General features: G+C 41.1%; 1 protein-coding gene across 3 annotated transcripts in view; it reads left to right on the top strand.

Annotated features, from left to right (window-relative positions):
- The window catches only part of DOCK5 (dedicator of cytokinesis 5), a 276,297-nt gene that overhangs the window by 181,092 nt on the left and 78,753 nt on the right, over positions 1-16,452 (top strand). For all 3 annotated transcript variants that reach the window (XM_060410889.1, XM_012118981.5, XM_027964319.3), the window contains 5 exons: positions 4,750-4,847; positions 5,087-5,176; positions 6,490-6,590; positions 9,721-9,855; positions 15,213-15,324. In XM_060410889.1, coding sequence (XP_060266872.1) covers positions 4,750-4,847; positions 5,087-5,176; positions 6,490-6,590; positions 9,721-9,855; positions 15,213-15,324 — 536 coding nt within the window. The remainder of the gene's footprint in view (positions 1-4,749; positions 4,848-5,086; positions 5,177-6,489; positions 6,591-9,720; positions 9,856-15,212; positions 15,325-16,452) is intronic.

Here is a 16,452-nt window from a genome sequence, read left to right as displayed (position 1 = left end):
GGAGGGGTGTTTAGACTCCAAAGGTCAAAAGCCACTGGACTTTGTCACAAACAGAGCCTGTAGGTGCTTTCATTACTTTATCAATTTTTTCGAAACTAGAGCAGCTCGATTTATATGGGATCATTCTGTTGCTGGATCGTATGGAGGGTGAGAATAGATTTGTTTTAGAAAAGGGAGAGGGAAGTCTCTGCAGATATGGACCCTGCACCGGGCTTTCACAGCTGTCTCATTTTACCCATGGACATCCTAGCACAGGAGGACACCCATGTTGTTATCATTAATCTCAATTTGCTGATCAGAATTCTGAGTTAAGAAACCTAAGTTAGGTTAGGTTGGCCAAAAAGTTCATTCAAGTTTTTCTGTAATGCCTTGCCTAATACTTTGCCTGAACTCATAAGTAATGGACTTGGATCTGAAAATATATATTTGTAGCAAAATTTAGGGGGTTTTTTTGTCATTCTTTTCTTTTTTAAATGTTACAGTCCTAATCTTTTCCCAAAGGTAATCTACCCTAAATTTGGAGACTGCCAATTAGAGGATCATGAATTCTTACATACTTCTGATGGAGATGTAAACTGGAACAACTTTGGATAACATTTAGGTAGTATCTGATATGGTCGAAAGTGGTCATTCCTGATAACCCAAAAATATACTCTAGTTTTACACCTCAGATAAGCAGCTGTACCTGGATACCAGGAGGCATATGAGAACGTACACAGCACAGTTGCTTATGATGTCTCAGAACCACAAACAACCCATCCGGTTTGGGGGCTGTTGTTTTGTTTTCTGTTTTGTTTTTGGCTGTGCCGCTTTGGCTTGTGGGATCTTAGTTTCCTGACCAGGGATTGAACCCAGACCCTTTGTGTAAGTGTGGAGTCCTAACAGTTGGATTGGCAGAGCATTCCCCTATCTGGTTGTTCATTGACAGTAAAATGGATGAACAAATCCTGGTACATCCATACAATGGGATAGATACTATATAGCAATGAAACGAAGTTTTTCAGACCTATTCATCAACCTGTATGAATCCCAGAAACACTGTGAGTCTAGGCCTATTTCTATAAGACTGTGCCACCACTTTTCTTGCCCTAAGACCTTATGGTTCACCATTACCAAATACATTCTTAATACGAGCATTGATGGAGCATGCGAGTATCTCTAGGGAGTAAACCTCTAGGCTGATGAGCAGGTGCTTGGAAGATGCTGATCTGCTGAGTGACTCTTCTCTGCTGATGGTGTATCTAAGTCCTTTTCCTTAGGTAGCGCTCGTGAAATGGAGTGAAACCAGTGGAACAGAATGCTTGACTAGCCTCAGGCAGAAATAGGAGATGGGAAGATGGAATGGACAGTGCCTAGTGGATAGGTCCAGCACAGTGTCTATTCTGAAGTATTTATGTAAGGAGTGAAGAATTGTCTTGTGGACACTACCAATTTCCTCAGGGCTGCTGGTTTTGATTCCACCCTGCTGTTCAGTCTTTGATCCAGCGTGTACTGAACACCTGCTAGGTGGCTAGCACTGTGATGGGTTTAAGAATGAATGCAATATGGTCCCTTCGCTCAAGTGTTTCAGTCTATGGGAAGAGACAAAGAGGTGTCAAGTGTGTCATTACTTACTTGTCCTAATGTATATTTAGATGGACAAGGAGTGCAGATAGAACAGAACGATTGGTGATGTCTTCCCAGAGGGAATAGAGTTTGAAATGAGTCTTGAGGTAGAAGTAGCAGCTGACCAAATCCATAGTATTGGGTTGGCCAAAAAGTTTGCTTGGGTTTTTCCATAACATCTATTTTTTAAAAATAAATTTTAAAATGTATTTATTTATAACCTATTTGGGCTTCCCTGTTGGCTCAGACTGTAAAGAATCCAGCTACAAATGCAGGAGACCTGGTTTTGATCCCTGGTTGGGAAAATCCCCTGGGGAAAGAAATGGCAACCCACTCCAGTACTCTTGCCTGGGAAATCCCATGGACAGAGGAGCCTGGTGGGCTACAGTTTGTGGGGTTGCGCAAGAGTTGGACACAACTGAGCAACTAAGCACACATTATTTACTTGGCTGCATCAAGTGTTAGTTGTGGTGCACGAGTTTATCTCCAGTTGCACCAAGCAGGCTTCTGAGCGTGCGAGCTCAGTAGTTACGGCACGTGGGCTTAGTTGTCCCGTAGAGTAGAATGTGGAATCCTAATTCCCTGCTGCTGCTGCTAAATCGCTTTAGTCATGTCCGACTCTGTGTGACCCCATAGATGGCAGCTCACCAGGCTCCCCCGTCCCTGGGATTCCCCAGGCAAGAACATTGGAGTGGGCTGCCATTTCCTCCTCCACCTAATTCCCGGATGAGGGATCAAACCCGTGTTCCCCTGCATTGGAAGGCAGACTCTCAACCACTGGACCACCAGGGAAGTCCCTCCGTAACAGCATATGGATAAAACCTGAACAAAATTTTTGGTCAAAGCAGTATAGTATTTCTGGGCATTTCAAACAAAGGGAAGTAAAGACAGAAAATTATTTCAGAGCATGCCACAGCTTGGGGAGTATTGAGCTGATCTGTTTGCCTGTGATGGGCTGGCAGGCAAACCCTAGGAGGGACTTAAACACCTTCTGCTGTGAATGCTATTGGGATTTTATTTTGTTGACAGTGGCTTGTCTCTAGGCATTGGAGGCTTCCCAGGGACTAAGCATGTGCATGCCAGTAAAACAGACACACTGAAGCAAATTGGCTGTTCTCATGAACAGAATACATTTTCAACTACTTATATACGTGTTTACACAAATCCATTGATTAAAAAATACATAGTGCTACGCTTACTAAAAAACACTGTACGAATAGTAATAGTAACTTGATGCACTAGAGAAAGTGACAAAGTAGTAATGGTCCAGATGCCTGCTTCAGTATGACACCAAAGTGACACTTTTAGTATCTAGACGTTCATTAGACCTATGAATGGCTTGTGGTTGGGTAGTTGCTAAGTCCTGTCTGACCCTTGTGACCCCATGGACTGTAGTCCACCAGGCCCCTCTGCCCATGCGATTTCCCAGGCAAGCGTACGGGATTGAGTTGACATTTTCTTCTCCAGGAGATCGTCCTGACCCGAGGATCGAACCTGGGTCTCCTGCATTGCAGGTGAATTCTTAACCACTGAACCACCAGGAAAGCCCATTGTAAGTGGTTTACAGATCCCAAATTCTGCATTTTAAATCCAAAAACACCCGAAGATTTTTGTTGCAGAGTTACCCTGCAAGCCATTCATCTGTTCTGCCATCCTTCAGTATAGCAACCCATCTGATTTGCCATCTGTTTTATTTCTTTGAAGAACTCTGGGAGGAAGTATGATAGAATAGCAAGGACATGGTTTTGGGGAATCAGAAAATCTGTCATTAAATTCCATTCATACTGTTCTCTGGCAGTTTTGTAATCTAAGGCGGGTAATTTAATATCACAAAGCTTAAGTTTCTTCATCTCAAAAATGAAACAACAAAATGAAACAGAATCTGTTCTGTGTTTACCAAAGGGGAAAAGTGGGGTGGAGGGATAAATTAGGAGGTTGAGATTAACATATACACACCTATAAAATACATATACATACCTGTAAAACATATACGTACCTATATATAACATATACATACCTATATAATAGGTAGCCATCAAGGACTTACTGAATAACACACAGAACTCTACTCAGAGTAGTTTTCTGTAATAATCTATGTGGGAAATAGAATCTGAAAAAGAATATATAAACATATATATGAATATATAATTTCTATATATTTACATATATAATTATATATCTTTACATATTATACATTACTATAACTATATTCTTACATATAATTCTCATGTATACTCATATTATTACAGTATATATTCTTATATATTCCTATATAATTCTTATTTATTCTTATATATTATAACAATTCTCTGTAATAATCTGTGTGGGAAGTAGAATCTGAAAAAGAGCATATATTTATATATTCTTTTTACATATACATATTACATATTCTTATAACTAAATCAGGCTTCCGTGGTAGTTCAGAGATGGTAAAGAGTCTGCCTGCAATGCAGGAGACCCGGGTTTGATTCCTCGGAGACCCAAGGAAGATCCCCTGGAGAAAAGAATGGCTACCCATCCAGTATCCTTGCCTGGAAAATTTCATGGACTGAAGAATGTGGTGGGCTGTAGTCCATGGGTTGCAAAGAGTCAGACATTTCAGAGTGACTTTCGCTCACTATAGCTAAATCATTTTGCTGTACACCTGAAACTAACACGACATTGTGGATCAATGATACTCCGATATAAAATAAACTTTTTAAGTTGAAAAAATCAGTGAAATCTCTACAGTGTGGATGTGATGTTTAAATGAATTCATGTACATTTGTAAGTTTATTTTCCCCTCTGCATCCACCGAGACACACAGAGTGACAGGAGACAAATTAAGCAGTGCAGCAAATTGAAGGAAGGTAGCTTATTTCAGTGATTCATGTGTAAGACGGTGATATCTTACATGAGAGGTGTGCCTTCTATTCAGGAATTGTTTTAGGTTCTTGTACATTTGTGGTTGGTTTTTTTATTTCTCTGTGAAGAAGGAAAGATGACTAAAAGGTTTTCTTTGACTTAGGTAAGAGACAGTAAATTAAAAGACTGCATAAGGTTCTAGCCACCGGTAGGAGCAATGATCTTCTCTACAGAGCTGTGTGTGTGGATTGCTCTGCAAATCTGTGTCTAACGCTTATGGTTTGTGGTTGTTCTTCCCAGTTGACCTGTTAGGCTTGTTAAATTGGCGCTCAAGCCCTCAGAATATTAAACACAACTTGAAGAAGTTAATGGAGGTGGATGGAGGAGAGATTGTGAAGGTATGTTTATTTATTCACAGATAAGACTACAGCCACTGCATCCTTCGTTCAATATCTTAAATGAACCCAATGAGTGTAAATGAAGCCCCTAGTCTACATTGGGAAGCAAGTGTGCCAGTTTTTAAGAACATGCTATTTTTAAAGCTCTTCTGAATTTGAAACCTAATTCTCCTCGTATTTCTGCACTCTGGAGCTAAACTGAAAGCACCAGATAACCTGTCTGTTTTTCTTATCTTCAGTTTTTGCAAGATACACTGGATGCACTTTTTAACATCATGATGGAAATGTCAGATGATGAAACATATGACTTCCTCGTGTTTGATGCACTGGTAAGCAATTATGCATGATAACCTAGTGTTCATTCTCACAACTTTGTGGTTTTTGATAGTTCACTATTATAAATAATGGTGACAGTATCCTCCTGCATAAATATTTGTATCCATCTCTCTGATGAATTCTTGAGGCAACATTCCCAGAAGTCATGTTAGATACAATTGACTTCTTAAAATTTTTATTTATTTATTTTTGGCTGTGATGGGTCTTAGTTGCAGTGCTTGAACTTCTCTCTAGCTGCAGTGCTCAGGCCTAGTTGCCCCGTGGCATGTGGGATCTTAGTTCCCCAGCCCAGGATTGAACCTACGTCCCCTGCATTGGAAGATGGATTCTTAACCACTGGGCCACCAGGGTGGTACCTAGATATGATTGACTTAGAGTCAAGACCTTTTTTCTTCAATTCCTGTTAAATCTTCCTTTTTGATATGCTTTTTCTTTTTCATTTGGGAAAATGAGAAATTTTACTACATTTGACATAAAAGAATCCCTCTAACTTGATTTAAAATTGTCTGGCCCTGAACCAGAGCATGGGGCTTCCCAGGTGGCTCAGTGGTAAAGTAACCGCATGCAGTGCAGAAGATGTCGGAGACCCAGGTTTCATCCCTGGATGGCGAAGATCCCCTGGAGAAAGAAGTGGCAACCCACTCCAGTATTCTTGCTTGGGAAATATAGACAGAGGAGCCTGGTGGGCTGCAGGCCATAGGGTTGGAAAGAGTCAAAAATGGCAGAGTGACTAAGCACGCACGCATGTTTCATAAGTAGGTGCAAAGTAGTTATTTGTTGGTTGAGTATCTGGTAGTGATAAGACGTCACCTGATAAGAGTTAACATCTGAGCAGAGGATTGAGACCCAGAAGTCTGGTGAAGTTCAGTTTTTAGGGGCACCCACACTGTGCTGAGGAGAGAGACGTCGTTCAGTATCTCATTAGCTGTATCCTTGCGATAGTATCTGTTATTCTCTCAGGAAGCCTGTCCTCACACCCTGCCCCCTCCGATTCCGGTTTCTTCCCTGACCTGTTTACCTGCACCCTGCCCGCTCTCTCTGGCGGTCAGCTCTCAGAGGCCAGGGGGTGCTGGATTGTATGGTCTTCCTCCCAGCATTTGCCACAGTGCCTGACACTTCATGGGCTCTCTGTTCGTGTTAAATAAAAGGAAACCTGAGACTTCTCTTCAGCTCTGGAATAGTAATGTTGGGGACACTGCCAAAATAATCAAGAAGGAAAAGAAGGCCCCATACGTTGAGGCCCAGCTTGCTGACTGAATGCCGGGGTTTGTGCTGTACTGCTATTTATATTTTTCACCTTTGGCAGGTGTTTATTATTTCACTGATAGGAGACATCAAGTTCCAGCATTTCAACCCTGTTCTCGAGACCTACATTTACAAGCACTTCAGCGCCACTCTGGCCTACGTGTGAGTACCAGGCCCAGGAAGGGTCTGTGGTTGGGTTGTTGGCTTGTGCTCCAGGGGCTGGGTTGTTGAGAAACCAAAAGGCCATGAGCTGAGGACCTGCACCTCTAGAGTACAGAACCTTGTGCTAAACTTCCTGGTGGAAAGTGGGAACCAACAATTCCAACCATGGACAAAGGATTATATTCAGGCCCTCATCTCTGGGAAGTTATGGAAGAGATAAGGCTATACTGCCTTAAGAATCCAGAGCATCTATAGGTGAGGAGTTGAAGTTGTTAGGAGCATGATCCAGGACAGAGGACCCTACCCAAGATCTTAGGAGGTGGTTGTCAGTGGGATTAGCCAGAGGTGCCAGTGGGATCAACCAGAAGGTGAAGGGAGGACCACATGCTAGAGAACTGTAGGTCATGCCCTCAACTCTACACAATGAATGCTTTGTAGAAATCATTGCTTAGAGCAGGAGTCCCCAACCCCCAGGTCATGGGCTGGTACCGGTCAGTGACCTGATAGGAACCAGGTCCCACAGCAGCCAGTGAGTGGCTGGTGATCACGTGAAGGAAGCTTCATCTGTATTTACAGCCACTTCCCATCCCTCACATCATCGCTTGAGCTCTGCCTCCTATCAGATCAGTGGTGCCATTAGATTCTCATAGGAGTGAACCCTCCTATTAACTGCATGCAAGGGATCTAGATTATGAACTCCTTATGAGAATCATCCTGAGAACTATTTTCTGTTCCCCTGGTCTGTTGAAAAATTGTCTTCCACAAAACTGGTCCCTGGTGCCAGAAAACTGGCTTAGAGGATAGAAGATTGAGTTTTCTTTCTTTTACATAAGAGGGAATGGTCCCCACCTTTCCCAGAGTGAAACCTTCTTCCTGTCTTTGTATTATGAGACCTGACTGGTGTTTACTCTGGGCTTTGCCTTGCAGTGCCCAGCTCACCACAGGGTGGCCTGTCCCCTAGCCCCTTGCATTCTGGTTTTTGTGCAGAGCAGCACGATAGTGACAGAAATGTAGGTGAGATGGCAGGGATGTAGGGATGTTTCTCACATGGCGTAGGCCTGATTGTGCCAGTTGTTGCCAGCTGATCTGTCAGGCTACCTGCTGACCTGCTCTGTCATTCAGACCTTTGATCCCATGGGTTTTTTTCTGAACTAAACTAGAAAGCTCTCAGTTTTATCTGCATAATGGTTCAAAAATGTAATAAACATAAGGGACATTAAAGCCGTGTCAATGTAGCATAATCAGCAATTAACACAATAGATATAATGCCCTCTAGGTTCAGGCAAGCAGCAGATAAACCAATGAGGCAGCTCTTTACACCCAGTAGCCTGAATTTCCAAGGCAAGAGCCACAAGAGACAAAATCCTTCATATGATCTTACTTATTTGTGAAATCTAAAAAAAAAGTTGCTGTTGTTCAGTTGCTCAGTTGTGTCTGACTCTTTGCGACCTCATGGACTGTAGCATGCCAGGGCTCCCTGTCCTTCGCTATCTCTTGGAGTTTGCTCAAACTTGTGTCCATTGAGTCAGTGATGCCAACCAACCATCTGATCCTCTATCATCCCCTTCTCCTGCCTTCAATCTTTCCCAGCATCAGGGTCTTTTCCAATGAGTCAGCTCTTTGCATCAGATGGCCAGAGTATTGGAGCTTCAGCATCAGTCCTTCCAGTGAATATTCAGGGTTGATTTCCTTTAGGATTGACTTGTTTGAACTCAGGAAACTCTCAAGAGTCTTCTCTAGCACCACAATTCAAAAGCATTAATTTTTTGGCATTCAGTCTTCTTTGTGGTCCAACTCTGAAAAAACCAAAGCTTTGACTCTATGGACCCTTGGCAAAGTGATGTACAAATAGTACAAACGAACTTATTTTTACAAAGTAGAAGTAGAGTCACAGGTGGAGAAAACAAACTTATGGTTACCAGGGGATACAGAAGGGGAGGGATAAGTTGGAAGATTGACATATGCACAACTACATATACACTACTGTGTATAAAATAGATAACTATTAATAATAAGACCCACTCTATAGTACAGGAAACTCTACTCAGTATTCTGAAATGGTCTATATGGGGAAAAACATTAAAAACAGAGTGGGTATATGTATATGTGTAACTGATGCACTCTGTTGTACACCTTAATCTAACACAGCATTTTAAGTCAACTCTACTCAAAAAAAGAAAAAGATGAAATCCTGTCATTGGATCTTTATTACACAGAGCCAAGTGCAGGACTCCAAGTGGTGTGCTTCAGTAATCTGAGTTGATTTGCAATAACTGATCAATTCTACATGATTCCTGTGAGTTTTTCTTAATACTGGCTCAAAAAGATTCCCAGAAGAAAAGTTCAGAATTTCAGTGCCCTCAAAAATGTGAGATGGCCCAAGATTAAAACAATGCCTAGTCCAGAGACTCTAGAAAAACATAAAGAGCAATCCCAGAGCAGTTTTATCTGTTCAGATGCTCAGAACTCTGGGCTGCTCTTCTTCCCATACAATAAAATTTTTATCTGGCTCCAATTTAGGGATTCTAAAAAGTTGGGGCAGATTGGAGGGAATTAGATTTCTTTTAAGGTGACTACTTAGGTAGACAAATCCATCCTTACAGGAACATTTGAAAAAGTTGGCATAACATGTTGTTTTAGTCAAAAAGTTATTTCCTACTCTTTGCGACCCCATGGACTCTAGGCCACCAGGTTCCTCTGTCCATGGGATTTCCCAGACAAGAATACTGGTGTAGGTTGTCATTTCCTCCTTCAGGGGATATTCATGACCCAAGGATCGAACCCATGGGTCCTACATTGGCAGGCGGATTCTTTACCATTGTGCTACCTGGGAAACCCCTGTATAACATACTAGAGATTAAAATACCTTCACAATTTGCACCCCTTCAGCTCTTTTTCTTGATCCTTTTAAAAATAATCCTGCAAAGGAAAAGAAACTATCCCTTGTTTCTAAGCAGAAGGGAAGCTCTAAGCCTAGACTGCAGTGAAGAAGAAATTTCTAGAAGAAATAATTACTATAGTTATGACATCTACTTTCCCAGGAAGCCAAGTTCCCTTTTGTGTAGTGTACCTTAGGCCCCAGAATACCACTTTGCCCTATTGACGCTTTTCTCTTTCTCATCCTTTTCAGGAAGCTCTCCAAGGTACTGAACTTCTACGTGGCAAATGCAGATGATTCCAGCAAGACAGAATTGCTTTTTGCTGCTTTGAAAGCCTTAAAGTACTTGTTTAGGTTCATCATCCAATCTAGAGTACTCTACTTGAGGTAATGGTGATGGTAATACAATTTTGATGCTCTCCACCCTCTCTGACAGTAGTTTTTCTTATTCCTTGTGTACATGTTCAGCTCTGTAACTGTCAAATTTCAGAACTTTAGAGCTGAGGATGAGAGTGGACTTGTTGTTTAGTTGCTCAGTCCTGTCTGACTCTTGGCAACCCTACTGCAACCCACCAGGCTCCTATGTCCATGGGATTTCCCAGGCAGGAACAGTGGAGTGCCTTGCCTTTTCATCTCCAGGGGATCTTTTCGACCCAGGAATCGAACCCATGTCTCCTGCGCTGCTGGCATTTTCTTTACCACTGAGCCACCAGGGAAACCTAAGGGTGGACTGTGCAGCCTTTAAAGAAGTTTCCTGCCGAGTCCTTTTGGGTCAGCAGAATTTCTAAGGCAGTAGTGGCAGTTGGACTGAGGGATGCAGGTGGCTATAATGTGCAACCCTAAATGAGAGCCTTTGTTGGTGACAGATGTGTAGGAAGTCAGGTTCCTGTGGCAAGACTGTATTTAAAATAGCAAGGAGCTTCATGATGATATTGGATGTGCAAATCTAGGATCATGAACTGTTGCTGGAAGTAGATGGAAATAGTAGCAATTGTTAGGGGGATTTGTTTCTGAGGTTTGTGTTTCTTTGCTGACTTCAAGCTGAAGTGCCTGGTGAAACTAAGCCCTAAAGATATGATTAATTCCCAATTTGAATTCCTAGGATAACTGCCCCATCAAAAACAATAGAAATCAAAACTGAAAAAATAACTTTTCTGGGAATGTCCACAACCTCATTGCCATCGCTACTGGATTTCCAAAGTATATTTCTAAGGCAGATTTGTACTTTGGAAACTATAGGTAACATACTAAAATATTAATAGGCATAAAGCTCCAAGTAAGAGGGTTTCAAGCCTGTGATTTGAGCATGTGTAGTTTTTTAAACCTCTTTTTTAAAAATCATAAAATTAAAGGCAAACAACACAGAAAAAACTTGTGACTTATAGTAAAGATCAAAGGTCAATAGATTTACTAATTAAAGTCTCATAAAAATCAACTACAGAATGATAAATATCCTTATACAATATAAACCAAAAATATAATTTACTAAAGAAAACAAGTGGTCAGTTAAATTTTTAAAATAATTTATACTATTAAAATGTAATATACACACCATCTTTACCTCTACATTTGATAAAGGTGAAAAATCTTCATCATCCTTTGGTAAGTGTGGACAAATTTAGCCATGTGTTTTAATGCTGATAGGAATATAAACTCTTTAAGGATGGAAATTGGGCACTGTGAATAAAACTCAAACATATACATGCAAAGCAGAGGAAGATATTTGTCCAGTGATAAACCATCTAAAAATTTGTGAAAAGAAATCCATCAAGTATGGACAAAGATGAATGTTACAGTATGTATCTTGCACCCTTTCAAATGTAGGGGTATTTTAAATGAGGCAAGATAACCCTGACAGGTTCAAAACTAAGGTAGAAAACATAATATCACAATTTCAAAAATAATTTAGAACTGGATGCATAATATGTGAAAATTTTAATAGTAAAACTTGTAGGTAAGAGGACTTTAAGTAGGTTTATTTTTTATCTCCATTTTCAAAGGTTCTACAGTGAATTTGTACATTTTTACGGTTTATAAACATGTTTAATGACTTAAAAGTTGAGCTGGACAAATGACAACTCTTTCTTCCCTAGCAGAAGCTAGTGGTGTTCCCCTAGCACAGGGTGTATACTCACCCTCTGTTAGTCTTTTCAGATGGTCTTTTATTGTTTGGTATTTGTATTTCATAATTAATGCTGAATTTCCACATATTTGGTTAGGATGTCCTACTGAGGAAACTTTCCCTTACCTAAAAGTTTGTATAGCAAACCAAACCCTGATGTTCAGCAACAAGTATCCTCATAAAAACATAAAAAGAAAACCTTAATTGATGAAATTAAACAAAATTATTTCCATTAATGATTCACTGACTCTTTTACCCTTCATAATGTTTCATTGCATCCAGCCCATTGTGTTCTTTTGCTCTTAACTTTGCCAACAAAGGTCTGTCTAGTCAAAGCTATGATTTTTCCAGTAGTCATTGATAGTTGGACCATAAAAAAGGCTGAGTGCTAAAGAATTGATAACTTTCAAACTGTAGTGTTGGAGAAGACTCTTGAGAGTCCCTTGGACTGCAAGGAGGTCAAACCAGTCAATCCTAAAGGAAGTGAGTCCTGAATATTCATTGGAAGGACTGAAGCTAAAGCTCCAATACTTTGGCCACCTGATGTGAAAAGCCAACTCATCAGAAAAGGCCCTGATTCTGGGAAAGATTGAAGGCAGGAGAAGGGGACGACAGAGGACGAGATGGTTGGATGGCATCACTGACTCAGTGGACGTGAGTTTGAGCAAGCTCTGGGAGATGAAGGACAGGGAAACCTGGCCTGCTGCAGTCCAGAGGGTCACAAAGAGTTGGACACGACTGAGTGACTGAACAACAGCACTGTGTTCATCATTTTCAAGGTCAGATCGCATGACAACAGTGGAAAAGCCAAGTTAATTAACCCATGAAACTAAGAGAGTGACTGTGTTGAACTTAGGCCCAGATGGCCTGTTTGTTCTTATTTTTCCCTGTGATGTTTTCTCATTCTAAAGAAGAGCTTAAGCTGGGACAGAGTCTGGCAATCTGTATTCTCCAATCGCTTGGATTTTTTTTTTTTTTAATTGAAGGATAATTGCTTTACAGAATTTTGTTGTTTTCAATCGCTTGGATTTTACAGATGCAATAGGACACTGAGAAGGTTGGTTTTAATCCTGCAATCTCATGTTAGTCCCTTTTTAATTAATAACTTTTTTTGTCTCCATTGAATTTGTTACATATGCTTCTGTTTATTTTGGTTTTGGCCTCAGGGCATGTAGGAATCTTAGCTCCCCGACCAGGGATTGAACTCACATCCCCAGTGTTGGAGGGTGAAGTCTTAACCATTGGACTCCCAGTGACATCCATAGTTCCTTTTTTTAAGTCACAAACGTAGGATGCTCTGGGTATTGGGGGTCTAGCACAGATGAGACGAGGTCCCTACTCCAGTGATGCTTGTGGGTTACATCAGGGTCAGGGGGGGCAGATAATGAAGAAGCCCACAAGATCATCTCAGGTAGATAAAAGCTAGGAGGGAAGGCATTGATGTGACAATGACCTGGGAAGGCTCCTTGAGCTGAGCTGGTGGGATAGACTTATCCGGTGGCTAGCATTTGAGTTGAGACTGAAAGACAAGGAGCTGGCCTCTGAAGGCCTCAGGTAAGAGAAGTGTGGGGAGTAGGAACAGCTATAGCAGGTGTCCTGTGGGGTCACCGAGTGACCTGTGGGAGGAATCAGGAGAAGCCACTGTTGCTGGAGCACAGAGATCCAGAATGGGAGGACGGAGCCTTGCAGGCAGAGATGCATGATGGAGACCACCTAGGTCATCATAACAAGTTCAAATTTCATTCCAGGTGTCATGGGAAACCACTGAAGGGTTTCAGTTAGAGAGGTAGTGATATCTGGCTTATATTTTACTGAGTTGGCGAAAAAGTTCATTTAGGTTTTTCTGTAGGATGCTGTGGGAAAACTTGAACCAACTTTTTGGCCAACCCAATACAAGATCATCTCATCTCTTAGGTGGAAAATGGATTGCCAGGGGTTAAGAGTGAAACCTGCGTGACCACTTAATAGGCTGTATTTTGTTGTGTTTTAAGTTTTAGGCTTTTTTTTAATTGGAGGGTAATTGTTTTCCAATGTTGTGTGTGTTTCTGCAATGTTAGTTTCAACAATGTGAATCAGCTGTAGTGTATACATATATCCCCTCCCTCTTGACCCTCCCTCCAGTAGGCTGTTATAGTTCAAATGTGAGATCCGGTGAGTCTGTCTCCTGTGAGATGCAGAGAGTGGGCCAATTTAGAGATAAGAGATCATAGGACTTGCTGTTAGAATGGGTTAGTGAGAGAGAAGAATTGATAACTTCTAGGTTTGGTGTGCTACTTGCCAAGATGTGGACTGTTGAAAGATGAGCAGGAAAATCAAGTGAGCTCTGTTTTGCACATGTTCATTTTGAGATACTTCATGGAATAAATTGCAAATAAAGTTCTTTTCCAGTTCTTCAGAATGGATGAATTGAGAATTCACAGGAACCCTCTGAATAATTTTCAGAGAAGTTCACATTCCATAGGTACCATATAGGTTATAGATGAATGGAGGAGACTAATATAAATATGTATATGCATATATATTTGAGTGTGTGTATAAAATTCCAAGTTCGAACCATCCCTACTCTTGACCAGTTGGTGGTAAGATGGCCACCCAGCGTAAGTGCACTTGGACAACAGTTTCAGTACTTTTGTGTTTCTTGAGACATGAGCCTTCTGATTGCTACTTAGGAGAAAACCCAGCCTTTCAGTTGATAGACAGTCAGGGTACCTTACTTAAACAAGCATGAATCAGGGACTCCCCAGGAGATCCAGCAGTTAAGACTCTGAGCTTCTGATGCAGGTGTATTTGACCCCTGATTGGGGAACTAAGATCTCACATGCCTCACGCATGGCGAAAAGTTTTTGTTTTTGTTTTTTTAATTTAAAAAGCAAGAAACAAAGCACAATATCAGTGAAGGCCCAGGTGGCCTGTGTCCTGTGAGGGCCCTGTTGTGGAGCAGGTTGGCCAGGTCAGTAGATAGAAGAATGCTGACTGGACTCACAGACTAGATTGGTTTCAGATCATTTCTGGGTTGAAGAACTTTACTACCTATTGTCTGAAACTTCAGCACAAATGATCTTGATGCGATGAGACAGAATGATTCAAGTGGCAGAGTGATTAGATAGAATGATTAGAAGAGGTGAGAGAGAAGGGAGGGTTGGAGGGCAGGAGGTAGCAAGGACTGAGCTGTCAGTTTAGGTAGCTGAGAAAGGCCCCTGCTTATTGGACATTGTTCTAATGAGCTGAGGATACTGGGCTTGTAGGCAGGGCTCATTTGCTACTTGAGGCAAAGCAGCTTCTGGCTGTTCCCCACTCTGTTCCAGGAATGCTCACACGGCACTATGATGGAGGACATCACCAAGACTGGCCTTCAGACAGCTTGAGGGGACCAGGAGGAGAGCGCTGTTGTAGGACTTTACATACAAATCACTACCTTCCTTTTGCCAGGTGGTGATGACTTCCCAGCTTCGGGGCCCCTCCCTGAACCACCTTAGTTAGAGCACTTGTGATGGCTCCGTGCAGTGTGAAGAGGTGACAAGTGAGGCATGGGCCTCTAGCATCCTGTAGACAACAAAGCTATTGAAAAATGTCTTTTAAAGATGGAATATCTGACTACCTTCTTTTTTTTTTTTCTGTTAAGATTTTATGGCCAAAGTGAAGATGGAGATGAATTTAGTAATTCAATCCGCCAGTTATTTCTTTCTTTCAATTCACTGATGGACAGGCCTATGGAAGAAGCTGTCAAGATCAAGGTCAGCTTGATCTACTTGGGCTACTCTTAATACTGTGGGTGAGAATGTTCTGGGGAACGAAAAACTTGCAGTGCATGATAAAAAAAAATAATAATCCCCATTCATGGAAAACTTGTTAATTTTAGAATGACTTGTAGAAAGTAAAGGGGAAATCCCTTTGTATTCACTTTTTCGTACATTTGTATTTTCAAATGTTCATTTCCCAAAGACAAGCTACCTATTTTTATTGAAGTAGAGCTGATTTACAATGTTGTGTTAGTTTCAGGTATACAGCAAAGTGATTCAGTTATACATATGTATTTTTTCAGATTCTTTTTCATTACAGGTTATTATAAGATATTGAATATAGTTCCCTATGCTATACAGCAGGTCCTTGTTTATTTTATATATCCTGATGTATATCTGTTAATCCTAATTTATCCCTTCCTACCCTCTCCCCTTTGATTACTGTAAGTTTTTTTCCCTATGTCTGTGAGTCTGTTTTATAAATAAATTCATTTATGTTATTGCTAGATGCCCCATATAAATGATGTCATATGATATCTGTCTTTTTTATGGCTGAGTAATATTCCATTATCGGAGAAGGAAGTGACAACCACTCCAGTATTCTTGCCTAGAGAATTTCACAGACAGGGGAGCCTGGCGGGCTACAGTCCATGGGATGGCAAAGAGTCGAACATGACTGAGTGACTAACACTTACTTACAATATTCCATCACACACACACATACATAGCACCTCTTTATCATTCCTCTGTTGATGGACACTTAGGCTGTTTCCATCTTTAGCTTTTGTGAATAGTGTTGCTGTGAACATTGGGGTGCGTGTATCTTTTCAGATTTGAGTTTTTGTTTCTTCTAGTAAATGCCCAGGAGTGGGATTGCTGGATGATATAGTGACGCTATTTTTTGTTTTGTGAGGAACCTCCATGCTGTTCTTCGTAGTGGTTGTACCAATTTTCATTCCCACCAACAGTGTAGGAGTGTTGCCTTTTTTTCCACACCCTCACCAGCATTTATTGTTTATAGATTTTTGACCTGTGTGAGATAATATCTCATTGGATTTTCTTTTCTGTAATAATCAGTGATGTTGAGCATCTTTGCATGTGCTTAATTGTGTCTAAATATAA

Source organism: Ovis aries, chromosome 2 (assembly GCF_016772045.2).
Source record: "Ovis aries strain OAR_USU_Benz2616 breed Rambouillet chromosome 2, ARS-UI_Ramb_v3.0, whole genome shotgun sequence".
Taxonomy (NCBI): Eukaryota; Metazoa; Chordata; class Mammalia; order Artiodactyla; family Bovidae; genus Ovis; species Ovis aries.
This window is presented reverse-complemented; position numbering and strand designations above follow the sequence as displayed.